General features: G+C 52.1%; 1 protein-coding gene across 1 annotated transcript in view; it reads right to left on the bottom strand.

Annotated features, from left to right (window-relative positions):
* The window catches only part of UMODL1 (uromodulin like 1), a 68,005-nt gene extending 44,475 nt beyond the window's left edge, over positions 1-23,530 (bottom strand). The window contains exons 1-6 of the mRNA XM_055105199.2: positions 23,036-23,530; positions 18,171-18,413; positions 10,498-10,659; positions 9,326-9,447; positions 6,278-6,464; positions 4,323-4,463 (exon numbers count right to left, since the gene is read on the bottom strand). Of these exons, the coding sequence (XP_054961174.2) occupies positions 4,323-4,463; positions 6,278-6,464; positions 9,326-9,447; positions 10,498-10,659; positions 18,171-18,413; positions 23,036-23,111 (931 nt within the window). The 5' untranslated portion in view covers positions 23,112-23,530. The remainder of the gene's footprint in view (positions 1-4,322; positions 4,464-6,277; positions 6,465-9,325; positions 9,448-10,497; positions 10,660-18,170; positions 18,414-23,035) is intronic.
* Between the last annotated feature and the right edge of the window lie 4,441 nt (positions 23,531-27,971).

Raw genomic sequence — 27,971 nt, 5'->3', positions numbered from 1 at the left:
CTCTTTTGTTGGACAGACCTTGGGGGTATTTTAAAACTAGAAATCTTCCTTCTACCCCTGACTCCTCTCTTCCAGGGTAGGCCCCTATAACTTGGTTTTTGGTTTTTCATTAGACAGGATACCCTCCTTTGGTTACCCTTAAATGGGGACCCTTTTCAGTGTCCCCCTTAAATGTGGCCCTAGAAAATGATGCTCTTGACTCTGGGTTTGTATGACCCAAGGCCACGGCAATGCGGATAATCTAAACTTCAGGCCCCAGAGCCCTTGCTCCACAGCCCTCCCCATCCACAGCTAGGAACACAAGTTCAGAACTTTGCCTCTATCTGGCTAAAGCACCCTGGGTTCTCCACGTCTGACAGTCTGGCCCTTGTTTCTTCCCGGGCAGCCGTGACTCATCTCTGGTTCAGCAGGGAAGGTGCCGGGGATGCTGTTTCCCTTAGCAATATGCAATTGGAATTCACTCTAAACTGCTGATCTGGAAACACTGGATTAATGTGTCCTGCCCTATTAGAAGTGAAGCTGGGGCCGCACAGCCTCCCCTGTTTGTGTTTGGCGGTCGCTCGAGCGGCCCTGTATCCTGACGCAATCTGGCAGTTCACTGTGCCAAGCAACACGGCAGAGTGTGACTGCCAACAAACCTAACCGTAAATAGAATCTAATATTTTTCCAGATGACTGACCAGGGTAAAAATAACTATTCGGAAAATACCTGTTTTCCAACCTTCTGTGCTCACGAAAGGGACAGGATTCTCACCCTGGAAGCCACAGAGCAGGAATCTATAGACAGTTCACTGCAGAGCTTAGTGGGGTGCCGTGGGGTGTGGACGCGGCGCGAAGTTCTAAGTGGATCTCAAGGCCACGTGCTGCAGGGTACAGGAGAGTTCTCAGTGTTTTGCTGGCAGAGCTGGGCTGGAAATTTTTAATACCTGGAGACCCCGGGGATGACCACTGTGAAAACCTCTCTTTCCGTGATTGATCCAGGAAACGTTTGTGGAGTGCCTGCTCTTTGCGGGGCACCAGGGATTCATCTGCCAGTGGGTGGAAGGCAAGTCCGCTCTCCCCACACAGCCTCATTCTGATAGGAGGGGAATGTTCCTGGTGATGGGGGGAAGATCTGACCCTGGAGCCCGCCACATCCACAGCTGGCTCTGGGAACTGGTCCACTCCCCCCACTCCTCGCCCACAGGACAACGAGAAGAGCCAATCGGAATCTTAGGCTGAACACGGGGTCTCCTGCCTGCAATCCCAGCGCTTTGTGAGGCCAAGGAGGAAGGATCTCCTGAGGCTGGGAGCTTGAGAACAGCCTGGGCTACTCAGTGAGACCTCGTCTCTACAAAAAAATTTAAAAATGAGCCAGCTGTGGTGGCGCATGGCTGTGGTGGTGCATGCCTGTGGTCCCAGCTACTCCAGAGGCTGAGATTGGAGCCTGGGAGCTGGAGGCTGCAGTGACCGGTGATCACGCCACTGCACTCCAGCCTGGGTGACAGAGTCAGACCCTGTCTCTATAAAAAACAAAAAATAAAATTAATTAAATAAATAAATAAACCAGAACCTTAGACTCCTTTTCCTAGTTGGGTTCTAGAACACCAAATAAAATAATTCAACTCTTCTGGAGCTCTACCCAACTCTTGGTCCTAAGCACTCATGAAGGTTGGAAAGGGCATGGCGGTCTTCCTGAGTGCACTGGGACAAAAGGCAGCCCCCGAGGGCAGGGGAGAGGCCATCACACTCTCAGGCAGGTCCCCGCCAGAGGGCTCCTAGGGAAGACGGCCTTGGGACACGGGGGCGGCAGGGAGTCGTGAACAGCTGGTTCATGTGCGTCTTCAGAGGACCAGCCTTGGGATCTTATGCAAGAAAATCACCTTCGTCTCCCTCAATTTCCTCTTCTGAAAAAAAATGAGCTTAAGGAGAGTAGTTGCCTCTTGGGGGTTATTCTAAGAATTTAAACGAAGCAATACCCACAGAGTGCTCAGAGCAGAGCCCAGAGCGCGTGAAGTGCGGGCAACTGCCAGCTGTGGTGTTATTGTGAACAAAGGGACGGTCCTCACTGTTGAGTCCCTTTTAAGGAAAAAGAACATGCAAATTAAATGATTAACGAATTCAAATTGGATATAAAGAGATTCCCTGTAACCCCTGTCACAAGGTTACAGTTCCAGACTCTTGAAAGCAACAGAAGTGCTCCCGTGAGGGGAAAGAATATTATATGATTGCTTTAGAAAGCCACTAGTTTTCAACCACCAATAATTATCATGGTGAAAACCAGGCTTCTTCTTGGAAACTTTATACACATTATAGGAACTGAAGAAAGCAGCTTATAAAATTATACATGTAGCAGGATTTAAATAAGGTTTAAAAAAAAAAAAAACAAAAAAAAAAACCTCAACCCTGCATTCAATAAGGTCAAAACCTGGAAAGGAACAGGGAATAGAAAGAGCCGGGATCAGCTTCGCCTGTCTTTTGAGAGACCCCCTGGGAGTCCACAGCCTCCTCCACATCAGGCTTTCCTTCCCTCAGCCTCTTCATAGTCAAGCTTCCCTGCAGGATTCTCGGCTATTCTCGCTTCTTTCTCTCCTCCAGCTGTCTTCCTAACCCGGGCTGCTGGCTGCTTCCCTTCTGCGCTCCTGAAGTCTGCACCGGATCCCCGTAGTTCCCACAGGCACTTTCCTGCCCTGCTGTTACCCATGCGTGTACCCTCCCTGCTTGCCGGCCAGCTTACCACTTGCTCGCTTGGGGCTTGCTGAGCCTTCCTTGCTGACCTTGCTGCGCACGCCCTTCCAGCTGTTTTCCTGCCTTACCCAGGTCCTCTGCAGCCTCTCCTCCTGCACTGACCTGGCACTGTTGGGGTTCTCTGGCCACAGGCCCCAGGCCTCTTCCCTTCTCTCAGCCATACCATGGTTTAAGTGTCACCTGGAGGTGACCCTGGACTCACGTGTGCAGCCCAGCCCCGCCTCTGTGCTCCAGCACCACGCGTCCAACTCAATCAGCAGCCTGGCACCGCCACTCACTCCATCTCAGCTATAACTATTATTGACAATAATAACAACAGCTCGGGTCTTCCCCATCCCCTCCAATGGAAACACCTTCTACTCCACTGTCCAATCAAGATATCTGGATTCCGTCTTCTTTCCTTTTTCCTCTTCTTCACTGAATTAATCAATAAGTTCCAGAGGTTCTATCTCTAAAATGTTGCCGGAATCCCTTTCTCCATCACCTTCCACACCCTAGACTCCTGCACTCAGAGTATCGTCTTTATAGCACCTTCCTACATTTCAGATTACACAGTTACTTCTTCTTCCAAGCTGCTTGATGGCAGAGCCAATCCCATGTGCCAGTCCTGGCTGGTACATCCCTCCCCACTCCCAACAGGGACAGACCTGGGCACATTTATCTACATGCTTCCCCCCACACCCAGTCCGCTCTTCTGCTCTCCAGGCTGATCCCGCGATGCTAGGGATGGTCCCAGCTTATCCTCGTGGTTCCAGTGCAGACTTCAGTCCTGCCCTTTCATGCGCCAAAAAGTCTCCATTTCCACAATCCACTAGACAGGCAGAGATTAGGACCTGCTTCTGCATGCTTCCATTACCAGCACCTAGCACAGTGAATAGCACCTAAATCAACATTTCCTAAGCCAAAGAAGATGCGAGGGTGGCCCACTAGAAGATCAATAATGGCTGAAAGAACTAAGTGTATTCTGTGCCGGTTAGCCAGCCGTTCCCTCTTGGCAAGAAGAGTCCCTGTGGTCTGAAGACCATCCAGCCTTTAAAAAATGCCTTCACCCTTTTCCCGTTTCGAAGAAAAAAAGGGCAGCTCACTGCCGGCACTCATTTAATTTTACATAAACAAGCTCTTTGGGGCTGAAGCAAATCTAACTGATTTTCAATATGAAAACAAAATATAAAAATTGTTCTTGGAATTACTTCTAAACAGAACTAACATCAGAACTGTCTGAATCATCAGAATCATCTATTTCAGAAAAACAGGTTCAGCAAATGAATCGTCGGCCAACAACTTGTTCGAGAACAATGTTAACAACACACGTGGGACTGCTGTTTTCTAGGATTTGACATTTTCAGTGATTGAGAATCACTATATTTTGTAAATGGAAATACCACTACTAAAAGCAGAATGCTATAAGTAGAATTGTGTCCTTTGTTTCCAAAGTCAATATACCAGAGTGATGCGAAAATAATAATAAAAGCAAGATATTTCATGGCAGAGTTATCTCGGGGTGAATGCTGCAGCTGTAAGCACTGCTGGTGAGTATTCCAGGGGCAAACAGGAATTAAGCCATTCCCATGCCATCTGAGAGAGCCTAGCCGTTACCTTCCCACTCCAGGTTCAGCTTCCGTGGAGATGTGGCTGGAGCTTCCTGGTGACAGACGCACCGGTACGAGCCCTCCAGGTTTGCGCACAGTTCCCTTCCAGAGCAGGCATTGAGCTCCTCGTAGAAACACTCATTGACATCTACAGGGAAGGAGAGCAGGACCCACACTCAGCAGTCGCAGCTACCTCGTCATCTTCATCTACCTGCACACACACGGCCTCTGTGGACTCGTGCCACGGATTTGTGCCACGTCGGTTGAGGGGTGCCTTGGGCAGTGATCCCAAGGGGGACTATGGAAGTCTCGTCTTAGAGGGCCCTGTGCAGCTGCTGGCCATCTTCATCCAAGCAGCAGCCCACGTTCAGGCAGGGCTCGCGGCTGGCTCACCGGGCAGCCTCATGTGAGCAAATCACTCTGGGCTGGACTGAGTCTGAGTGGTCATGAAAAGACGGGGCCAAAACATCCCACCCCAAGCGTAAAGCAAATCAGTGGGTGTTTTCTGCGCCAACAAGGAAACCCAGAGCCACCCCTGACGTTCTGAGGCTGGCCCAGGCCTCCCAAACAGAACCATCTCACAGCAACCAGCCTCAGACAGGGCCTCTTCATAATGCTGTCTAAGTACAGACAGCGTGATAAGCTCATGTGTCACCCACAAAATACTAATGCCCCTCCCTTGGCCCAAATAAGTGATTATTAGTTCTTTACAAACTATGGCTTATCTTTATGCAATTGTTCCCATCTCTTTTGCTTAGATGTATTGAGATTCCCAGTCGTGGAGTTGCCTCCATTTTCTGACGGCATTCAATTCAGAACAAAATCACACTTCCCTAGACCCTCCCCAAACCACCCAATCAAAACCCACCTCCTATAACAGGTTCTTTCTAACAATCTTTTACTGAGAGACCTCATGGTTCTCCATGGTGTGGGTTCTCCCTTGCTGCCTCGAATAATAAACTCAACTGGTCCACCCACAGGTGTGCTCCTGCAACCTCTGGCCAAAGGTCATTGACAGAGCAGATGACAGAACGAGCACTTTGCTTAATGGCACTAGAGCAATGCAGCTTGGTTCTGAAGAACATGTGCGGATCTGAAGGGAGATCAATGCAATCACTAGAGCTTTCACACGGCTCTGAGCCCTGGCATTGTCACGTGCCTCCTCAGTGTCATAGAAGAGGCTTCACCAAGGCAGCCACCCTCCTGCAAAGCCCTGGGAGCAGCAGACTAGCCTGGCTGCCTCCTGCTTGGGTACAGGAAGCCATACGGGAGCCCAGGGGTTTGCTTGCGGACTGTCTGTGACTACTACAGCAGCAGGGCTGAGTCGTTGAGACAGAGAGCACGTGGGCCCGCAAAGCCAAAGATATTTACTATCTGATCCCTTTTAGATGAGGCTTGCCAATTCCTGACATAGAACAACAACAAAGAATAGGTAATTTCTCCCAGAAACAAGGCCACGTCTATGTGCTTTGCCAGATACAAATTCAACTTTAGACAAATTGTGCTGAAGGAGCCTTTGGAGTACAAGGATGTCCTTGGCAAGGGTGGGAAAGAGGCGAGAGGGAAATTTAGGAAACCAAAGAACTGAAGAAACAAGTTCTTTGTGTGTGGCTCTGGGATTTGCACTCCAGTGTCCACTAGGATGGAAGGAGAAGCCTGCCGAGGGGGCAGGAGGCCAGAGGGATCCGAGGAGAGATGGAGGGAAGAGGAGAGGGGCGGGAAATGGGGGGCAAAATAAGTTCTCGAGGTCTGCACTTGGGGACTTGGAATTTACAGGGTGAGCTGAAGATGAGTCCCACACCTGTGGGATGAACACACTTGAACCAGTTATTCTTTTGCTCCTGAACTTAAACCTCCTTTAAAAGACAAAGGACTGGTCTGGCTTTAGCGTCCACCTTGCATTTTGGCTGTTCAGGCACCGCCCTGCAGCCTCCCCAGAGGGAGGATTGAGGGAAGCCCAACCTTGCACCTGGACGCTGATCACTTCATAGACACGCTTCGCAATGTCGCCCAGCAGGGTGGAGACGTTGGCCACAGGCAGTGGCCGCGGCAGGCCCAGTAGCAGCCGCGACACTGTGGTGGAGGCGTCCCCAGGGGCTGAGTGCAGGTGGTGGACGGTGGAGGCCATTGGTTGCAGGGCACTGGTGACCTGTGAAGGCAGAATCAGAGTGTCACACGGCAGAAGGACACCCCGTCAGACAGACGAGGAGACTGAGGCCCGCAGAGCTGAAATGAACTGTCCACACACACGCACCATTCTGCTCTTCAGCAAAGAACCTCTGCAGTACTTATCTATCCATCACTATCCCAGTAAAAGTCCTACAAACCGGAACTATCAGTACCTTTCAGTACCAGTTGTGATAAGCTGAATTCTGTCCCCTAAAATCCATATGTTGAAGTCCTAACCTCCAGTACCTCAGAATGTGACCTTATTTGGAAATAGGGTTACTGCAGATATAATTAGTGAAGGTGGGTTCTAATCCAATATGGCTGGTGCCCTCACAAAAAGGGGAAATTTGAACACAGAAACAGACATGAATGGGGGAAGACAGTGTGAAGAGACAGAGAAGACAGTGGTCTGCAGGCCAAGGAGAGAGGCCTGGAGGCCCCAGGAGGAACCAGCCCTACCGACACCTTGATTTCAGACTCTTCAGCCCCCAGAACTGTGACAGAATAAGTTTCTGTTGTTTGAAGCCCCCAGTCTGTGGTCCTTGGTTACAGTGGCCCCAGGACACTAATACAGCAGCCAGACCTAGGACCCTCGGTCTTCTGCCCTTGCCAAGACTGCAGGTCTCTTGCAGCTGACAACAGAGAATTAGAACTAGAATTAGGCAATTCGAGATCAAAAGCCACGGTCTCCTGTTGTACATATCCAATTATTTTTTTGAGGTTTAATGATCACTTTCCTCATTTCATATGCAGTATTTTTATTTCAGCTTAATATCTTGAAATCTCAACCCTTGGGAAGCCAGGTGAACCAGCAGCTGCACAGCCAGGCCAGTGATCACCGGAACAGACTTCGCCAGCAAACCCCCAAGCCTCCACTGGGAGCTCCAAAGGAGGTTTGGGGAGAGCAGGAGTCCTCCAATACACACTTGAAGCCCCTTCCTGGGAGGAGATGCAGCTCATAATTTAGCATACAGAACTGGGAACCAGCCCTGACCTCATCGGAACCCCTTATTCAGCAGCAGAAGCAGGCCTCAGAGACCAGCCCCTGCTGGTGCCTGACCCCTGTGCAAGGCAGGCGCTTCTGCAGGGCGTAATGGGCTGGTTGGAGACATGAAACCTACATGCACGAGGAGACAGCAGGTGGCACGCAGCAATATTGAAAACACAACAACCACAACATCTCAGGCCCCACACACATCAGGAATCTCAGGAACCATCTCAAGCTCTTTACATGTATGATTTAAACTCATGGCCCTGTCTCAGGCAGGGTTATGATTATTTCTATTTATTTACTTATTTATTTATTTAGAGACAGAGTCTCGCTCTGTAGCCCAGGCTGGAGTGCAGTGGCACGATCTTAGCTCACTGCAACCTCCATCTCCTGGGTTCAAGCAATTCTCCTGCCTCAGCCTCCCCAGTAGCTGGGATTACAGGCACGTGCCACCACGCCTGGCTAATTACTGGATTTCTAGTAGAGATGGGGTTTTGCCATGTTGGCCAGGCTGGTCTTGAACTCCTGACCTCAAGTGATCCGCCTGCCTTGGCCTCCCAAAGTGCTGGGATTACAAGCTTGAGCCACCACTCCTGGCCGATTATTTATGTTTAATGGAGGAGGTATCTCAGGCACAGAGAGGTTAAGTGACTTACCCAAGGTCACACAGCTGATGAGTGGCAACACTAGGGCCAGGCAGTGTGGCTTCAGAGCTAGTTTCTTACTGGCCAATTGGGCAGTCCCCTTAACAAGCTAAGAGGAAACAGGAATCACTCCTAGCCCGGGCTGTTAAGGCCGAGGCTGCAGACCACCTGTCTAGCAGCTCACTGGCCAGCAGCCCAGAACAACATGAGGTGTGCACCATCTGATCTGGGCTCCCAGCCAGCTTAGTCTAACGGCCAAGGAGCGACCCAACCCTGGGTTTGACACCAAGACACCCAGGGACATATGGAACACACAAAAGATCTGAAGCACAGAACAGCTACACAGATGCCGAAGGAAAATGCGGGGCCCCTTGTCTGAAAAGTGTTCGGCATTTCCAGAGGCAACAGCAGCACATTAGACCAAGCTGAGGCCCCTCTGAGCACAGGCCCCTGTCAGCAGCCGGCCCTGAAGCCAGACCATCCCCCAGGAGGGCGGCCTTGGGGACACGCAGCGCCCTGTCCACACTGGGATTCCCGAGACTGATGGTGGCCTGAGCTGGAGAAGACATCCTGGTTGGTAATCACTGCTGATGGGCCAGAAAGCATGACCTGTGTCATCAGCAAGGGTCAGCCAGGGTGTTTGTTTTTATCCCCAGGGGACAGTGGGCGACGTCTGGAGACGGTTTTGGATGTCACCCTGGGGTGTGCTTCTGACTTGTGTGGAGAGGCCAGGGGCGCTGCTAACCATCGGACCCCAGGGTGCTCTCCAGCCCCGGGCTACGGTTCCCATCTCGGCACTCCCAGGTTGGTGCTGGCTTCCACGAAGCAGGAGCCAGAACTTGAAGAAATTGGGACTGAGGGTGGTGAGGGAAGAGCTCGGGGCTTAGGCTGTCTTTGCTGGGACTGCAGACCCCTGCAAGCTTAGGGATCCGCGTTCTCCACCACGACAGGCGGGCCTATGAGGGTACACACATAACAACTCAGCCAACTACACGCTTCAGTTGTGTGCATTTTGTTGCATGTAAATCATACCTCTTTGAAGCTGATTTTTTAAGAACTAGAATTTCGTTCAGAGTCAGTCATTTGGGGCCATTTGTGGAACATCACCCTCCCCAACCCCCAGGTCCCTTCCACGGCCCCATACCTGGGTCTGCCTGAGCAGCTGCCACAAGGAGGGTGCAGGCAGCCCCCGTCTGTCTCACCTACCAAGGAATGCAGAAGGCGCATGTGGTTCAGGAGCCTGGGGTCCACTTGCTGGAGTTCCTTGAAGTCCATTTTCACCAGTATGGTGACGTTGTACCAGGAGCCCACAGGGTCCCTCTCTGGAGCTGCACGAGGGAAAACACTGATGATTATGGACCCAGGACAGGTTGAAGTCACAAAAGCCGCTGGGGTGGGAGAGGGGGCAGGAGAGGGAACCAGAGGCCATGAGAGGCCCTGCTCTGCATTTACCTCCCTGCAAAAAGACATCTACCACAGGAGACGGGGGATGTCCTCACTGCCCGCCCCTCGCTCCTCTCCATCCTAATGTCCCTGAAGACCACCGATCCCTGCTCAGAGGTGAGCTGGGCCTGGGACCCACAGCAGCAGGCCTTCCCTTGAAGAGATCTGCTTAGGAGGTAAATAGAGCCTATCAGCCTCATTATACTGTCATAGTATGTTGATATAGAAAATTACTTTATATTTTGTCATTATTTTATTGATACTACAAATATTGGATAGTATAATCATATGTAATATGATATATACTATATAATAGCATGTAGTATAATGATATAGTATTATCATATAATAATATCTGATATTATGTATACTATTGCTTTATTACTGCATACCATACTAACGCTATAATATATAATATTTTAAATATTAAATAATATGTAACATTATACATATATATATATGTATAGGCCATCCCATTCTCCCATTCTCCTGGAGGCAGACCCCAATCAAAAGAGAACTTTCCAGACCAGCAGGCGCACATCTGAGGTGGCAGGGCCTGCCTACGGGTGCTGTGGTGCTCGTCAGGCCCCTGTGGCACTGCAGGCACAGCCAGCTCCACACCTGCAACTAATCTACCTGGAGCTCCTGGCCTCTCCAGGCAAACTGGGAAATCCGGGTCTCTGCTCCACCAGAAGTGTCTTCCCATTTCAGGGCCCCTAAGAGCGCCATGAGATTTCTCCCCCGAGAGTTCAGTGGTCAGATTTTGACTAAGAAATTATCTAAGAGCAGGCGCTGCCTGTGCACACGGTGGGGGTTCCTGATGAAATCGGTCACTGCTCCTAGAAACACACTCCTCCCCACACCTTCACACAGATCAGGCCTCACCGAGACCCGCCTTTGCTGCCTGTCCATAAGCATGGCCCGCAGCAGCCTACCTTGGGGTGCAGGGGCCATGCAGCAGCGCCCCCCTGACCAGGGGCAGCACTTCTCAAGTCCAGGACAGTCGGTGTCCAAGCTGCAGGGGGAGGTGGATGGTTCAGGCCCCTCTGCGGGGCAGACCCCGGGTCTTGACGTGAACTGCCTGGACTGATTCAGGGCTGGGAGAAAATGATACAATTAATGATGCTGGCAATAAAAGACAAACCTGATTTGCTGCACGGGGACCTCACGTCGGTGCTTCCTGGTGCTGAATTCTGCCTGTAGGTCTGTGGCCTGTTCGGGGCCCATCCCCATGCCTGGGCAGACACCCACCCCATTGGAGGGCCATTGGCTTTGGCTTTCATATCCTCTGCCCATCTGTCCTTCCAGGGCAGCTTCAGCTGGGGTCCTAGGTGTCTCTGTTTCCTCTAGGCCTCAGAAGTCCAGGTCCAGGGGGCTCCACCACCCCCTGAAAGGGCCCCTTGCTGCTTCAAGTCCTGATAGCTCATTCATTCATTCATTCATTCATTCAATATTTGTTGAGCACCTGCTATGTGCCGGGCACAATGCCAGGTGCCCAGGGCCCAGCCTTCAGGGAACTTATATTCCAGTAGGGGAACAATAGTGCAAGGAGATCTACAGATATTCAGATGGGGTGAGAGCCTCAGGGAATGAAGCAGTGTGGGGGATTGGAAGGACACTCTGGAGAGGGGCTCATGCCTAGGCTGGGCAGAGGGGAGCTCGGAGCAGCTCTGCAGACATCAGCCCTGGCGCCCACAAGGCGAGGTACAGGCCTGGTGTGGGGTGTGGTGGGGGCCGACCTAGGTGACAGTGCAGGTGAGTGCAGCATGGGACCCTGGGGAGATGAGGTGGGGGCGTCCACAGGATGTGCTGACAGACGGGATGGGGTGTAAGAGAAGCAGCAGCTTCAGGAAGGCTCCCAGGCTTCGGGTCTGGCATCCCTGGGGCTTCATTCCTGAGCTGGGGAAAGCTGCGGGAAGAACGGCCTGGTGTAGACCAGGAGTGTGGCAGTGCAAATGTGAAGTCGGACATGTCCACTGCTCGCCCATGTGGAGACGCATGGCAGAGTGGCACTGGAGGCGGCCACTGAGGCCAGCCCGCTGGCTGTTGGCTGCACAGCTCCCCAGCCCTTCACAGTGTGAGTGCAGCTCGGATGCAGCTCTAGACACAGAAACGCGGCCAGCCTCTGCAGGAGGCAAAGATGAGGAAGGCAAGAGGCCAACCCGGTGGGGTCCCCATGGGAGGTGTGCTGGTCCTGGGGACCAGACCTCAGCCAAGGCTGCAGGGGGAGGCCATGGTGGGCTTTGCAGAAAAGGGGCTTATAGAGGTCTCAGAAAGCACTGCAGGAGTCTGAGAATCCACCCAAAGGGAAGCTGTCAGGAGTCCGGGGGCTGATGCTCAGGGCTCCAAGAAGCACAAGAGGAGGGCAAGGAGAAGAAACCGAACCCCAGGGGTCAGGAGACAGCAGAGCGTGTGCCCGATGCCGCAGAGCCTGCTTTTGCCAAGATGGCAGAGGTGGGCCCAGGGCAGGAGATGACCCCATCTCCCAGGACGGAAGGAAGCTGAGAAGATGGGCGCTCCAGGACAAGGCTGAGGGCAGCCATGAGGAGGACACAGAGGGAGGAGGGACCCCAGTGCTGGGCCCCAGAGAAGGCTTGCCCCGCTCTGTGGCCTCCATAGCCAGCCACCCTGACGGTGGGTGCCATGCCCCCCTGGCGCTTTACTCAGAGCTGTCCAGTTCCTGCCCAGATGCATGGCAAGCTTTGTGTGTCTATGGCCCGGGGATGTTTAGACGCACAGCTGAAGACCTCTCAGAGCCCAGAAGACTAGAGGAGGCCAGCTGGTAACTGGGTCCTGGACTCACCCCCGCGAGGGTGGGGACAACTGGTGGGCTTGGCCAAGCGGAAGGGCAGCCTCAGCAGGCTGCAGTCCCAGGGACTGGCCTCTCGGGTCCCCCAAGTTCTCTGCAGAGCACTCTGCAATGAAGAAAGAGGTGGCGGCCCTGGCTTCTGTTGGGACCACATCACCAAGGACACTGCTCAGCTGGCCAGAGCAGGGGCAGCCAGGGTCACGGAATATGCAGATAGCCTGCATCCCCGCTCTCCTCACACAGCCCTGTCTGCCTGGCGCCCGGCCTTGCTGTGGGCATTCCTCTCAGCCGCACTCTCTTTCCTGCATTGTCCCTGACTCACTCTTCATCTCCTCATCATCCAGGCAGCTCTACCAATGGCCGTGCATGAAAAATGAACGTTGGGTGCAGCTCGAGGAGGGCAACGCCAGGAGCCTGGTGGAGGCTTGCTGAGAATCCGAAGGTCTCTGCTTTGTCTCCCAGCGCAAAAAGCAAAGGCCTCAGGGTTAAGCAGACATGTGGACTAAATGGAAGGTGGGCTCCTGGGACAGAAAAAGACATTCAGGAGAAAACAGGGGAATCCAAATAAACTATGGAGTTTCCTGACACTGCCCAGTGTTGGTTCCTTAGGACAAGTAGTCCCGAGAGCTGTAAGATGCTAACGTTAGGGGAAGCTGGGTTGGGGGGTACAGGACCTTTCTGCATTATCTTTGCAACTTCCCTGCAAATCTAAAACTATTCTAAACTAAAAGCCTATTTAAATAGAAACAATCCCCCCAAAACTGGCTTCTAAAAATAGTTGCCTAATCACCAGAGGCGTGTTTTTAAGTGAAAGCTTTGCATCTTAACTGGCTACTGCCGGGAAGCCCCTCCGTCCCTTGGAGCTGGTCAGCTGACTGAGTGCCCTGAGAACGCTGAACAAGTCCAACTTGGTAGAAAGTCACAAATCTCCTTCTTCCCTAACTCAATGCAAACAATAAAACAGAACTGCTCAGCTCCTGGCAACACTGTTAGTCATGGTCCAGTGAGGCAACAGGGGAGCTTTGTGTTTGAGCAACAAAACCCAAGGCTCCCAGGGCTGAGGACTGGGTGGGCTGGGGAGGAGTCGCTCCTGTCTCCCTCCTCCTTCCTCGGGGCCTCTTTGCCTGGTCGGGACAGGACGTTCTCACCAAAGGGCCCCTGGTCATCAGCATGCGGGGACAGGAAGTTTTGGGGAGTCTCCTGGTCCTCTGGGGGTCCTGGACTTGCCTAACGAGGCTGAGTTTGCCAGGAGGTTGATCCTGCGCAGAACTGGGGTGTCACTGGAGTTACGGAGCACAGCTAAGATGCTGGGTTCCACTTCTCAGAATTCATCCTCAGCGCATAATCCAACTTGTGCACAGTCGTGTTTGTACTGTATGATGTTCATCACAGCATTATGTATGATAATGAGTAATTGGAAACAACTGACTGTTAAGTGGCAAGAGCTTGCTCAATGAATGCTGATGTGTGTATGAGGTAATGCCATGTGGCCGTAAAAGCATGCAGTGGAGTCATGTTCATGGGCATGAAAGCTGCTGTGGATACATTGCTGAGTGGTAAAATCGTGCTACAAATGTCTTGGACACAGTGGCCATCCTCTTGTGAAATGTCTGCCCTGGATAAACAACATGTGAAAGGTGGTTATCCGTGAGCAGCAGGCTTGGGATCGTTTCCTCCTCCTGTTCTTTTCTGTGTTGCCAAATTTTCTGTACAGCTCGTGTGTTCATTTCTGTAATTATATTTTTAAAAACTTAAAATAATGCACCAGTTGTCATCGCATTCCAAATGCTGGACTGAAAAAGTTGAAAAAGTCACTGAAAGTCATATCACGTGTGTGTCCATGCTTCCCTTCCCTTTTTTGCATAAGTCATTATTGAGTGGGAGGAGAAAGGAGGAAACATGGCTGGCATTTTACCACTGTCTGGGGGATAGGACTCCGAGGCGCAGGCCCCCGGGCAGCTGAGGTGTGAGTCACCCACACTCGGGTGACCTGGAGGCCCTGCCGCAGAGGAAGGAGCATCTCCTGCCCTTCACGCCTCGCAGTATTTCCAGGGGCCTCCAACATCTGCCAGGTCCAGCTTCGGGCCCTGCTTCATTCTGTACAAATCAGAGTCATGGTGCTCAACAGGTCACTTACTGAAACCATCTCACATCCAGCTCCAAGGAGCCAACCTGCTGTGCGGCATCCCGGAAAAAGGCGGCTTTGATCAAAAGAGCTGTGCAAGCATGGAGAAGTTCGCGCTGCCAAAATCCGGGGTGTAAATCCGCCCACCACAGGCGCCTTCACACCACCAGCATGGTGTCTCTGACCGTGGGGCTGGGAAGAAATGGGATACAGGCCCTCCAGCGGCAGGAGTTGCAGAAGCCTCGTGGGCTGTGCCCTTCACCAGGCCCCGGCACAGGCAGGGGCCTTTCTGAGAAAGAACTCCGTGTCCTCAGTGCCCTGAAATGTTCCTCCTCCCACAGTCGCCACAGCCACAACACTCAAATGCCACAAACCCCCTTACACTAAAGTGCAGCTTGGTAAACCCCCAAAAATCTGTCTGGGGGTCAGAGAGCCCCGGTCCACGTCCCCAGCCTGCCTTCCCGGAACTGTGCCACGGTGGTGGAGGCGCGGGCCTCCCCTAGCCTGGATCCCCACCTGCAGAGCCAGGGATACTCATTCCTTTGGTGCCTGAGGGATTGAAGGGTCTCCTGCCCTGGCCTCTTAGAAAGAATGCACTCAGGCAGTGCCTGTTTCCCTCCCTCTTCTCTTCCTTCCTCCTTCTAGGTCTGCCCCCTCTTCACTGTGCCAGAGTGAGCCTTCTAGAACCTGAGGGGCCATTACTGAGGGGCTCAGGGCCCACAGGTTGAGTCCACCTCCCCTCATGCCCCACGTCCCTCCCTGTGGCCTCGCTCTCCACTCCCTGCAGCTCCCCAGGGCAGCCCACTCTCACCCACGGGACTCCCTGACTGCAAGGGCATCGCCCTGGTGAGTCCCTAATTAAAGGTGTTAACACTCTAAAAGTGCGGCTGATTCCAACAAGAGGCGCTTCCTGGAGGCTGGTCTGTGAAGGATGCAGGGCAGGTGGTGGGGAGGGGCCTCCCTATCTTCTGGGAGGGAATTAACTTGTTTGTTGCAGCAGGCCAGGGTCTCTTACAGAAGGTGATGGTGGGCATGGGTGGGGCTGGTGTGGCCCTGCAGAGCGGGGGCAGGAAGGGGCTGCTGATCAGCCTCCCCCAGGGCCTCCTCCCCTCACTAGTCCTGACAATGCCAACAGGTAGGAAGAGGTGTGGCCTTCACAGGTAAGACTGGACAGGACAGGGCATGTCCTGACTGCAAAGCCCACATGCTCTAAACCGAGTTGCCGTGGCACCAGCACCTGTGTCCTAATGGCCCCCCGCTATCCCCTAGGAGTGGAGTTGTTGCACAGCAGCAACTGTAGCTCAGCAGGCCCCTCTGTGTGTGTGGCCCTCGAAGAAAGTGGAAATGGGGCCAGGCATCAGGACAGGAAGGGTCTCCTTAGACCAGCACCTGAGCAGCATGGCCAAGGCATAGCCTTGTCCTGCCAGTGGCCCTCTAGGGAACCAATGAGAGTACAGAAGGGCCATTGCTCTGGGGTCAGCTGGCCCCGCCTGGTTCCTATTGGTGATGGAGGTGTTGCTCTGGGATCAGCTGGCCCCGCCTGGTTTCTATTGGTGATGGAGGTGTTGCTCTGGGATCAGCTGGCCCCGCCTGGTTTCTATTGGTGATGGAGGTGTTGCTCTGGGATCAGCTGGCCCCGCCTGGTTTCTATTGGTGATGGAGGTGTTGCTCTGGGATCAGCTGGCCCTGCCTGGTTTCTGTTGGTGATGGAGGTGTTGCTCTGGGGTCAGCTGGCCCTGCCTGGTTTCTATTGGTGATGGAGGTGTTGATCTGGGATCAGCTGGCCCTGCCTGGTTTCTGTTGGTGATGGAGGTGTTGGTTATGGTGGTATTGTTTTAACACTCCTGAAAGAGGAACATGCCTGTTAACAGCACACCCGAAACCATCAGGCCCTCTCTCTGCCTGGCCCTCTGAACAGGGCAACAGAAACGCATCAACTCTCCCTGTCATCAGTGAAATAGCACTGGGGTCTGAGGGAGGGCCCACTCAGGATGGCCCAGCATGCAGATCTATGCAGACCCCAGACTCTACAATCTGGGGCCCTTGGTTTCTGGAGGAGGCAGACACCCTGGTTTGTGGAGTCCACGCTCCATTCTGCTGTTGTCCTGGTCTTGTAATGCCCAACCTTGTTTTTACTAACCCTGTTTTTAGGCGTGTTTCCACCTGAACGGACTCTCCCTTAGCTAAGAGAGCCAGACAGACTCCATCTTGGCTCTTTCCCTGGCAGCCCCTTCCTCAAGGACTTAACTCGTGCAAGCTGACTCCCAGCACATCCAAGAAGGCAATTAACTGATAAGATACTGTGGCGAGCTATATCCGCAGTTCCCAGGAATTCGTCTGATTGATAACGCCCAAAGCCTCGTGTCTTGTAATAGTCTTAAAGCCCCTGCACCTGGAACTGTTTACTTTTCTGTAACCATTTATCCTTTTAACTTTTTACCTACTTTATTTCTGTAAAATTGTTTTAACTAGACCCCCCCTCCCCTTTCTAAACCAAAGTATAAAAGAAAATCTAGCCCCTTCTTCGGGGCCGAGAGAATTTTGAGCGTTAGCCGTCTCTCCATCGCCGGCTAATAAAAGACTCTTAATTCGTCTCAAAGTATGGCGTTTTCTCTAACTCGCCTGGGTACAACAGTCTCAGGCCACAAGGATGGGTCCTGCAGGATCCCCTTTGGGGCACCCAGGAGCTGGTGGCTTCTGCACTCTGGAGGTCACAGCCCTTATGTCTCAGTGACCCTGGCCAACACCAAGCTGGAGCCACACATCCCCACATCCCTCCACAGTGGGGGTGCGAGGCAGGACCTTCTGACTGTACAGAAACTCATTGCAGATCTGGTATTGACTCAAAATTAGCAGCCACCACACACACACACACACACACACACACCCCTCCCCTGGAAGAGATCACCTGCGTGTCAGTAGGCTGAGCCCTGAGTCCCTGCCCTATCCCAACAGCTCAGACCCTGGCCTGGCATAACCACACAGGTCACCCTGGTAACTGACCCCAAGCATCCTACAGGATAGCAGCTTCCAAATTGCACTGAGGAAGCGGGAGGACTTGGGGGCCTCTGAGCACTTAGGGTGGTAGGCTCGGGGCTCCTTCCAGCTCTTTCACATATTGGAGTTCAGAATAGGATTTTGGCTACGAAAGCATTTCACTGCAGCTTTTAGAAAGAAAAGGCTGCTGTAGAAGAGAGTTCAGTGCTGGCTCTCACACTCAGCGGTGTATGAGAATCACTCAGGGAGCTTTGAAAACTTCCGACACCCATGCCACGCCCCGGACCAATTCCCTGACACTCTCTCAACGCCCTGGGCCAATTCCCTCACACTCTCTCAGGAAGAGACCCAGGCATCTGCATTTTTAAAGCCATCCAGGAGCCCTCTGAGAACAGCAGAGGTTCTCAAAGTGGAGTCTCTGGGCCAGCAGCATCAGTGTCACCCAGGAACTTGTCAGGAGGGCAAATTCTTGTACTTCACCCCCACCCACGGACTCAGAAACCTGAGAGTGGGGCCAGGGAAAGCCCTGCCGATGACCTGCTGCCTGGTCAAGGCTGGGAGCCGTGCTCCTCGAAGATCTAGCAAGTTCGGGGCCAATGGATGCCAATGGTGACTGTCCCATCAGGCGTCTCGACAGCAAGGGTGGCCCCGCCCCAGCCCAGCAGCCCTGGACTCACGCAAGACACAGTAGAGGCCGAGCTGTTCATAGCCCTCACAGCAGTCAGTCACGTTCCTGGACTCGGGGACCTCCACTACCAGGTACTGGGTCCGGTAAACCATCTTAGGGCACCGCCTCCAGGGGATCCAGCCGCCGCAGGACACATAGGACGTGTAGGACGTCTGCACGGCCTCCACCTTCTGTACAGTGTGGGTCACACGGTGGCTGCACAGCTGGTAGCCCAACAGGGAGAGGCCTTTTTCTAAAAGAGGCAAGCAAGAAGGCGACTGAGAACACCAGGATCAGATCCGTGCGAGCGGTTATCCGCAAGGCGTCCCTCTGCAACAGCAAGTGAGACCACACCTCCCGCACTCGGGCAGGCCTCTCAGAAGCTGCCCACCAGCCCTCTCCACCGGCCTTTGCCTGCTAGTGCACCAGGAAGGCTGTTGCATGAGTGAGCACAGAAGAATAAAGCATAAACGTAGCCTGGCCTGCTAAGAAAGCCGCTGTGACCGAGGAGGAGGTGCCACCTGGGCCCCACGCATGCTTCCTGAAGCACAGGGGTCTCACGGTCCATATACGAAGGAGAGAGCACAGCGCTGGAATCAACGCTTAGAGATCACGTCCCTTTGTTCTGCTCCATGTGAGCTGATTCCACAGGCTGTAGAATCTCGTGCACATCTATCTCTTAGTCCCCCTGAGCCTCAAGGTTGCCACATGGGAAGTGAATGTGCAGCAGTTCCCTCCACAGTGCAAACTGAAGGCCTGCTGTGGCCAGGATATGACAATGACGGCTTTCTTTTCAATGAGGTGGAAGATAAGTAAGCAGGTACTTAAAGCACCTGTGGAGTGGGGTCGCTCTGTGGCAAGTGTGTGAGAAGTTTGTTGATGATAAAAGACCAGCTCAGGCCGGGCTTGGTGGCTCACACCTGTAATCCCAGCACTTTGGGAGGCCGAGGCAGGCGGATCACTCAAGCTCAGGAGTTCGAGACCAGCCTGGCCAACATGGTGAAACCCCCATCTCCAGCAAAAATATTTTTTAAAAATTAGCCAGGTGTGGGCTGGGCACGGTGGCTCATGCCTGTAATCAATCCCAGCACTTTGGGAGGCCGAGGTGGGCGGATCACGAGGTCAGGAGATCGAGACCATCCTGGCTAACACGGTGAAAGCCCCTCTCTACTAAAAATACAAAAAATTAGCCGGGAGTGGTGGTGGGCGCCTGTAGTCCCAGCTACTTGGGAGGCTGAGGCAGAATGGCGTGAACCCAGGAGGCAGAGGTTGCAGTGAGCCAAGATTGCGCCACTGCACTCCACCCTGGGTGACAGAGTGAAGACTCCCTCTGAAAAAAAATAAAAAATAAAAAATAAAATAAAAAATTGTGGTGGCTGGTGCCTGTAATCCCAGCTACTCAGGAGGCTGAGGCAGGAGAATTGCTTGAACCCAGGAGGCGGAGGTTGCAGTGAGCCTAGATCATGTGACTGCACTCCAGCCTGGGTGACAGAGCGAGACTCCATCTCAAAAAAAAGACCAGTTCAACTTTTCAGCCGTTACCACTGTGATCAGGAGGAGGCACAGTCACCCCCGCTGCAGGACAAGCATCAGGTTTACCCTGTCGGGCCCCACACAGCTCTCACTGGAGCCCGGTTCCCTTACACAAGGCCCATCGCCCCCCCATCAACGTGATTACTCCGTTCTCGAGACCCCTGGCCCCATGACATTCTCGAGACCCCTGGCCCCATGACGTTCACCACGAGACTCTTTGGTCATGGACATCCCCTGACGTGGTGCCTGGGTTTCCCATCTCCCCGGGAGCCCCTACTGCCTAGTTTGAATTGATTGTGTTCCTCCAAAAATTAGTGTGTTAAAGTCCTAAACCCCAGTAACTCAGAATATGACCTTATCTGCAGTAATGTCTTACGGAGGGTATCAAGTTAAAGTGGAGACATTAGGGTGGGCCCTAATACAATATGACTGGCCCTTATACTAAAGGGAAATGTGGAGACAGACAGGCACACAGGGAGAAGGTAGAGACCAGGGTGATGCTTCTACCTGTCAAGGAACACCAAAGATTGCCAGCAGCTCCAGAAGCTGGAGGCCCGGAGCAGAGACTCCTGCAGGGGCTCGGGAGGAGCCAGCCCTGCCCGCAACTTCATCTTAGACTTCCGGCCTCCAGACCTGTGACCGAATCCATTTCTGCTGTTTAAGCCACCCAGGCTGTGTTTCTTTGTTATAGCAGCCCTAGCCAGTGCACGCAGGGATGGTGAAGGGTCCCCTCCAGCTCCCCCGTGGCACCTAGCAGGGGGCCCTGAGTACATGGACTCTCAGTGCAGGATGAACGGAGGATTTGACATACAGTGCTTGCATTTCAGACACTCAACCCCTGAGCTCTAAGCTTTACTAGACTGTACCCCCAAGAGGTGGGGGCTCAGTATTACAGTTGATTTCCCTCAATGAGTAGCTGGATTGATTTCTGGGGAGGAACACAGAGATGGGAGCAGAAATGATCACAAAACCACTGCTGTCCTTATTCGCTCCACTGGGGCAGCATCTCTGAAGATTCCCTCCTTGGACCTCACAGCAACCTACAAGTGTGCAGAAAGCAGGACTCCAGGGGCTTGTTACTCACCCCAGGAAGAAACAGGGCAGAGCCAGCCCTCAGACACGGTGAGGGAAGAGGCTGCAGATTTGCTCTGGGCAGAACACAGGTGCTGGACCACACACTTGCTGCACAGCGACCCCACTCCACAAGCAACAGGGACTGGAGCTGCAACCTCCTCTGGGGGCTGAACCCCAAATCACCCTGCGGGCTCAGCAGGGCCTCTGGGGATGGGGACCACCTGCTGCTTGGCATCACCAGTGGGGTAGTTACTGGGAGCTCTGCAAAGGAACGGGAGGTCCTCATCGTACGGGGTGGAACAGGACAAATCAGCTTCCGGGACCAGGGCAGCTTGGCTGAGAGCCTAGAGGTGACTTGCATGAAGAACGGTGGAATATGGCCGGAAGGAACGCGCTCACCTACTCAGTGACCACGCCGAGCTAGGCAAAGGCCGAGGACTTCCTGCACCAAGAACTCAGCAGAGTGGATCTAGCTTGCGTTTTTCATCGTAACCTGAGCAGAGATGCCAACCACATTAAGGACACTTACAGCTCCTGGTCTCTAGAGAGGTGCCAGGGCCCCACCTGATCGTTACATGGCCCCAGCTGGTCCGCAGCAGAGCCGTCCTGCACACACGCGCACATGCACACACACGCGCGTGCGTGTGCACACACACACTCATCTCCTGTGGAACCCGGGAGATGTTTGCCCTGTTTTGTTTTGAACATTTTATCCGAGGTCACGTGCCATCCCAAGCCTGGCTTCTTGGCCAAGCCCAGAGAAGAAAGCAGTTAGCAGATCCTGCCATTCCGCAAAGACCCACAAGGGCCATCAGAGCAGGAGTCGGGGGTCTTGGATTCCGGTCTCAGAGATGGGAAAGCCTAATGCTCTGGGGCCAACAAGAGTCCTGGGGTCAGATGGACCTGCGCTCACACCCAGGCTCACAAACCCCTGTTGCATGATTGCGCCCATGTCATGCCCTCCCAGTGCCCCTCTCTTGTCATCTGTGAAATAACAGCCATGTCCTGTGGCTGCAAAAGGCTGAAGTGGGGTCATGCCTGTGAAGGCAGTGCTGGCACACAGGGAAAATTCGGGGCGAGCACGTGTGGGGTTGCTGAGGTTCTGCCCCGTGTCCTCATATACAATGAGGGGTTCTGGAAACACCTCCTAAGACCTTCTCCAGCTTCCCAGGATACCCACCCATTATGCATCTGAACTGTGGGGTCTACACATTACCTGTTCCAATGGGAAAATCCATTTCACAAATCACAAAGCAAAATCCTGCTTCTGGGTGAAAAACGTTAAAGTAGTACAAAAACATAGTTGATTTTAGAAACAGAATGGATTCCTTTAAATTTGTAACTGAATATGACAGATTTTAAGAGGAAAATGATTTTAAAATTCCGCAGTCCCATTTCCCTGGATTCTGGGGTTTCAGAACTCCCGTGTGTTTTTTAGAAGCTGCTCTGCTCTCCGCATGCCTGGGAAAACTCCGGACAGAGCCCTGGTGCAGCCTCTGGCTCCTGTGGTGACTCTGCCCTGTGAGCTGTGTGGCCTGGGCAAGTCCCTGCTCCATTCTGGGTCTCCCTTTCTTTTTTGTTTTTGTATTGTGGCTTTTTTTGTTTGTTTGTTTGTTTGGGGGCTTTTGCTCTGCCGCCCAGGCTGCAGTGCAGTGGAGCAATCTTAGCTCACTGCAGCCTGGACCTCCCAAGCTCAAGTGATCCTCCCATCCCAGCCTCCTGTGTAGCTGGGACCACAAGTGTGCACCACCATGGCTGGCTAATTTTTTTTTTTTTGGTACAGATGGGGTCTCATGATGTTGCCCAGGCTAGGTCTCCTTTTTTTTTAAAAATCTATAAGCGAGGACTTGAATGCACCAAGGTTCAGGAGACCTTTCTTCTGTGTCTGTAGGAGCTCACTGTTCTCAGTGGGATCTGAGGACCCACAGCATCTGCATCACCCACAGACATGTAGAGTTCCAGGCCCTGCACCCCAGACCTGCTGGCTAAGAATCTGCATTTTACCCCCACGAACGTCTAGGTGATTCAGCAACAGGTTCCCACTGGGGGAGTCCTCTTCCCAAAACCCCACCCGGCACTCCTGCCCCACCTCCACAGCTGCTACCATGTGCGCTTACCGAAAAGCTTGTCCACAAAAGAACAGATGTCGCCTCTCCAAGCAGAGGCGTCCTTGCCTGCCCAGGTCTCCGCAGGGGGCTGTCCTCATGAGACCCATGCCAGGGAGCCCCTTTCCTTAAGAACTGCCCATGCCAAGCCCAGACCCCTCACCTGTGAAGCCGCTGGCCTGGCTTGGGCCCACAGCACTGACCAGAGCCAGCAGTGCTAGCCCCGAGGTCCTGAGCATCGTCCGGCAGTGGTGGCAGTACAGGGCTCTGGGCCTCTACCAAGAAGCCTGGGTCTCTGCTACACCAGGGCTCATAGGGGCCCGAGCTGCCTGGACCTGGAGAAACGGCCTTTCTGTCCCCTGTGCTGCTGCAGGTGGCAATGACTTCAGAGGAAGCACCGCTGGGAGCAGTCCCTTATGCCTGCTCGTTAACACCCACCATTGCCATGGCCGTTTCCCTGGGGGCTCCTGCGTGTCACAGCCTATTCTGCTCCAAGCAGATGGCATCTTTTAGGAAAGGTGAGTACCCAAAAGCCCAGACCGCATCGCTGGATCCCATCTCGTTGTTACGCAGAAAACACATTTGAGACTCAAATCTGAGTCTCTCCATCAACACGGAGTATTCTCTTACCCTATCGTTCTGAACTGGCAGAAGAAAACAGCGTCAAATCAAAGTGGTACATCACGTTCAGAAAAGCGTCCTTCACACGGTTCCACAATGCACTTCAAAAGTCACAAAAATGTCCAGGTGCTTTGACCCAGTCCTCTCCTCCCAGAGCTTGGGCTGAGAGCACGAAGCGGTGGTCACAGGGATGTGCATTACTTATTATGACTTAAAGTGGGAAATTACATAATTGGACAGCCACAGGAGAGTGGGAGAGTAATTATTACAGAGCATCTGGATGCAGCATTACACGGGCATTGAAATGCTCACCATGAAGTTTTAGTAGCATAAACAAATACTTAACAATGTGAAGTCAAAACAGCAACGCATGCAATTTCATCTCCATGAAAGTGACAACTCTGTACAGTTATATAAGCATGGAGAAAACTCCAGAAAGGGCCCTGGGACAGGAAGAAAACATTTTGAGGAGTGATAAGAATACAGGTGATTAATGTTTTATTTCAGTAGTCATCATGGTATATGTGAAGTAGATTTCTAAATCTCATGTTAAGTTCTTTCTAGCTCATGATGTTTTCATACCGCACCGTTGATTGCCTCTCACTTCTTAGTGTTGACTGCTGAAGCCCAATTTTTAACATTGGATGAAGAAGATCTTGTTGATTTTACTGAGGAAACATTCAGATGAATTAACAAAGATTCACGTTGGCTGCATGGTTCGGGAGCATAATTCCCTGGTGTTCTAGATACAAAACGATTCCTCCAGAAGGGACCTTCTCGCCTACCTCCCGCACCAACGTTGCTACCTCTTTTATTCTCTGTAGATTAATCTCTGAGATGATGAACTGCTGCATTTGCTTGGCTAATGACTAAACGTCAGATGCCATGACAAGAATACAAAAAGGAGGCTGGAAATGATATCACAGCAAAGGGGCTGTGTACAACGGGTGTCCTTGGAACACAGCAGCTTTTATAGAAAACCAAAAGCTTCACGCAGAATTGGCTCATTAAAAAACGTTTTCATAGGAAAAGAATAAATGTTAAAGCTATTATATAATACTCAAGAAAGTGAAATTTTATTAACACTAAAAGAATAAAAAGTATTATGATTTAAGTAAATCTGAACATTTTAAAATGCAAGATGAATTTGTATTATCTTGTATATATCATCTCAAAATGTTTGCTACTATAATGTATGAATGTCTATAAAATATCAAGGTAAATCAGGGATAATATTACAGGTTAAAACTCAAAATTCGTCTGGTGGACCGTTGTCTCTCATCTTCATGATTGCCCTATGAAATAGGTCCTTTGTCCCTATTATACAGGTGAGAAAACAGGTTCAGAAAGGCCACACAGCCAGTAAACAAGAGATTAAACCCAGGCTTGTCTAAGCCTCAAGCCGCAGTTCTTCACACTCCACTCCACTGCTGGTCTGTCATGATTTAACCACAGACCCCAAGATAGGGGAACAAAATCAAGACATTTTACCAGTTGAGGACTTCATAATAATTTACAATCATCCATAAAATGTCATTGTAACATGCTGTCTCTTTATATTAAAATGATTAAAGAAAAAAATCCCAAAATTAACAGTCTGTTTCTAGCTTGGTCTCTCCTTCAACCTCTGTTTTATTGAGGCACAATGAAAGATACCCCTGCTGTTTGTGTGTGTGTGTGTGTGTGTGTTTCTGTCTGTGTTTTGTCCGTGGAAGGCATTTTTCTCCAGTTATCCTTTATACATATTTTCCTGCATGACAGCCGGAGGGATTTTTCACATTTGCCCTGTCCGTGTAAACACTCTGAGGAGAAAAACAACCCCATACTGTAACCCAACAGGGAGAGAATTCTCCAGCACTTGGTGTCCGACAATGCCGGGGTGTGTCTTCCACAGTCCATCCAGCAGAGAGCCCCAAATTCGCTCAGGGCCTCTGTGCAGAAAGGCCAGCATCCCCCACACAGCATCCAAGGGCTGGAGAGACAATGGAGGCCACTGGTGTGCCATGCTGGCTTTCAGGGCACACATGCCCAGGCATTCACACCCACTCACACTCACATACATGCGCTCACACTGGGCGTAAACACAGACACATCCACACTCACATGTGCACCGACACATACAGACACACTCACACAAGTCCACACACATACTGACACACGTTCACACTTACAAACACAAACTCATATGCCACATCACTCACTCATGCATGCTCATTCACACATGCCCACACTAACACATGTACACATATTCACTCATATGTATATGGGCATGCATGGTAACGGCTGCCAGGCAGGTGCAGGCAGAAAGAGGCAGGGTGGGAGAAGCCCTTATCTCCAAGGGGTGGCCAGCTGGGTTTATTTTCAGGGAAAGCTGGTTGTGACGGAGAATGTAAGGACGAGCTAGGGAGGAGAGTCATGCAACCAAAAAATGGTTTGGACTTGGAAGAGACCTTGAGTCATCCGGCCCAGCATCCAGCCCATCCAGGTGGCTCTCCGACAGCGGTGCTGACTTAACACCCTGTTTCTCGGGGTGTGGGTGGGGACAACCTGCATGGGGAGGGAACATATAGAAAATGCAGGCTCCCAGCCTCGCCCCTCTCTCACTCAGGCACTGGAGGATAGGCCCCCCGGCATCCGGGTGACTCGGGTGCTCACACGACCTGGGGGACGGGACCCTGTCCTCCTGAACACCAGGCCACGAATCCAGTGGGATGGTCCCTTCTGTGGACAGATGGCTCTGCCTGAAAATTCCTCACGATATGGAATCACGGTTGGCCTTCCTGCTGGAATGACCACACCCGAGAAGCCTGGTCCACCTTCACACTGGACAGTGAGTGCCACTCCTCCATGTGGCAGCCTTCGGACCCTTCTGGAGAGTTCTCCGGGCCGCCTCTGTTTTGCTCCCCTCCCCCATCTCTCTCTCCGTCACTCACACAGACACGTGCCCTCGTCTTTGTCTCTGTTTCCGTTTGCCTTTGCAGAAGCTCGGCTTTCTTATCACAGCCCAAATGACTTTTCCTTTTCCACATTCCACTTCGGAGACTGTGGCCCTCCACGGGCAGCAGCTGCCAGGTTGGATGGAAAGCGAGGGTGCGGCCTGGGGTTGGGACATTGTCTCCAGGCCCCAAGGAGCAGCATGGGCCTGTCGCTTTCTCGTGGCAAGGCCAGAGCAGATCGGAAGGCGAAGAGACACGAGAAACTCCCAGAAGAGGCGTCCAGGCCTTCAGAGGTGCTTCCGTAACACAGCAAAGGCATAGCTAAGGCCAGGGGCCGGTGGACACGCACGTGCCGGTGTGTTTTCAGACCCTGCATGCCTCACAGTGGAACATGGGGAAAGCCCTGGATTAGGAGCCAAATACCCTCAGTCCAGTCCTCATTCTGCCAACGGCTGGACAGGGTCCCCTGGGTGGCATTTATCCACTCAGTGCCTCGGTTTCCTAAATGGGAAATTACCAAAAGGGAATAGTGATGCCTTCTAATTTAATGGTGTTTTAATGCCTCCTGATTTTATGAAAACCAAATTAATTAATGTATGGGAATGCCTTCTAGAACTAGAGTGTATTTTAAGTATCCATCACTTATTGTCATTAAATGTAGGTAAGGCCATTACTGGGGAAATATAATTAAAAATAAAATGTGCTGGCCAGGCACAATGGCTCATGCCTGTAATCCCAACACTTTGGGAGGGGTTGGGGGGTGGATCACGAAGTCAGGAGTTCAAGACCAGCCTGGCCAAGATGGTGAAACTCCATCTCTACTAAAAATACAAAAATTAGCCAGGTGTGGTGGCACATGCCTATAATCTTAGCTACTTGGGAGGCTGAGGCAGAGAATTGCTTGAACCCAGCAGGCGGAGGTTGCAGTGAGCCAAGATTGCGCCACTGCACTCCAGCCTGGAGGACAGAGCGAGACTCCATCTCAAAAAAAAAAAAAAAAAGAAAGAAAAAAGACGTGTGCTCTCAACTCAGAAAACCTCTCCACAAAGGTGGAAAAGAAAGAAAAGTTTCATTATTGAATAACCATTAAGCCAGAAGATGATATGCATCACAAGCAATGGCTAAGAGACTGCAAAGAAAGGATCTTATCCTTTTAAAGACTCAAACAGGTACAACTCACTGCATGCGTGTTTTCAACATAAACAATAACTAGTCCTTAAGGAAGAGGCCCTGACAGTGCCATTTGTCACACACCGTTGACCCCAGAACCACCTGGTCACTGGGGTTACCATCTGTGTTTGTTAATTGTCTGTATCTAGAAGAAGAATGAACTCCTATCTTCATGACAGGAGGTAGTTTTGCGGCTTGGAGCAAGATCGACTAAGTTAGGCTTTTGGCGTCCCTAGGAAACCAGAGAGGCCAGGAGACAGTTTGGGAGGCTGAGCTGGGCAGATCGCCTGAGGTCAGGAGTTCAAGACCAGCCTGGTCAACATGGTGAAACCCTGCCTCTACTAAAAATACAAAACAGATTAGCCAAACATA

The sequence above is a fragment of the Pan paniscus genome, chromosome 22, assembly GCF_029289425.2.
Source record: "Pan paniscus chromosome 22, NHGRI_mPanPan1-v2.0_pri, whole genome shotgun sequence".
Classification (NCBI taxonomy): domain Eukaryota; kingdom Metazoa; phylum Chordata; class Mammalia; order Primates; family Hominidae; genus Pan; species Pan paniscus.
Note: the sequence above shows the minus strand (reverse complement) of the source record. Positions and strands in the feature narration are given on the sequence as shown.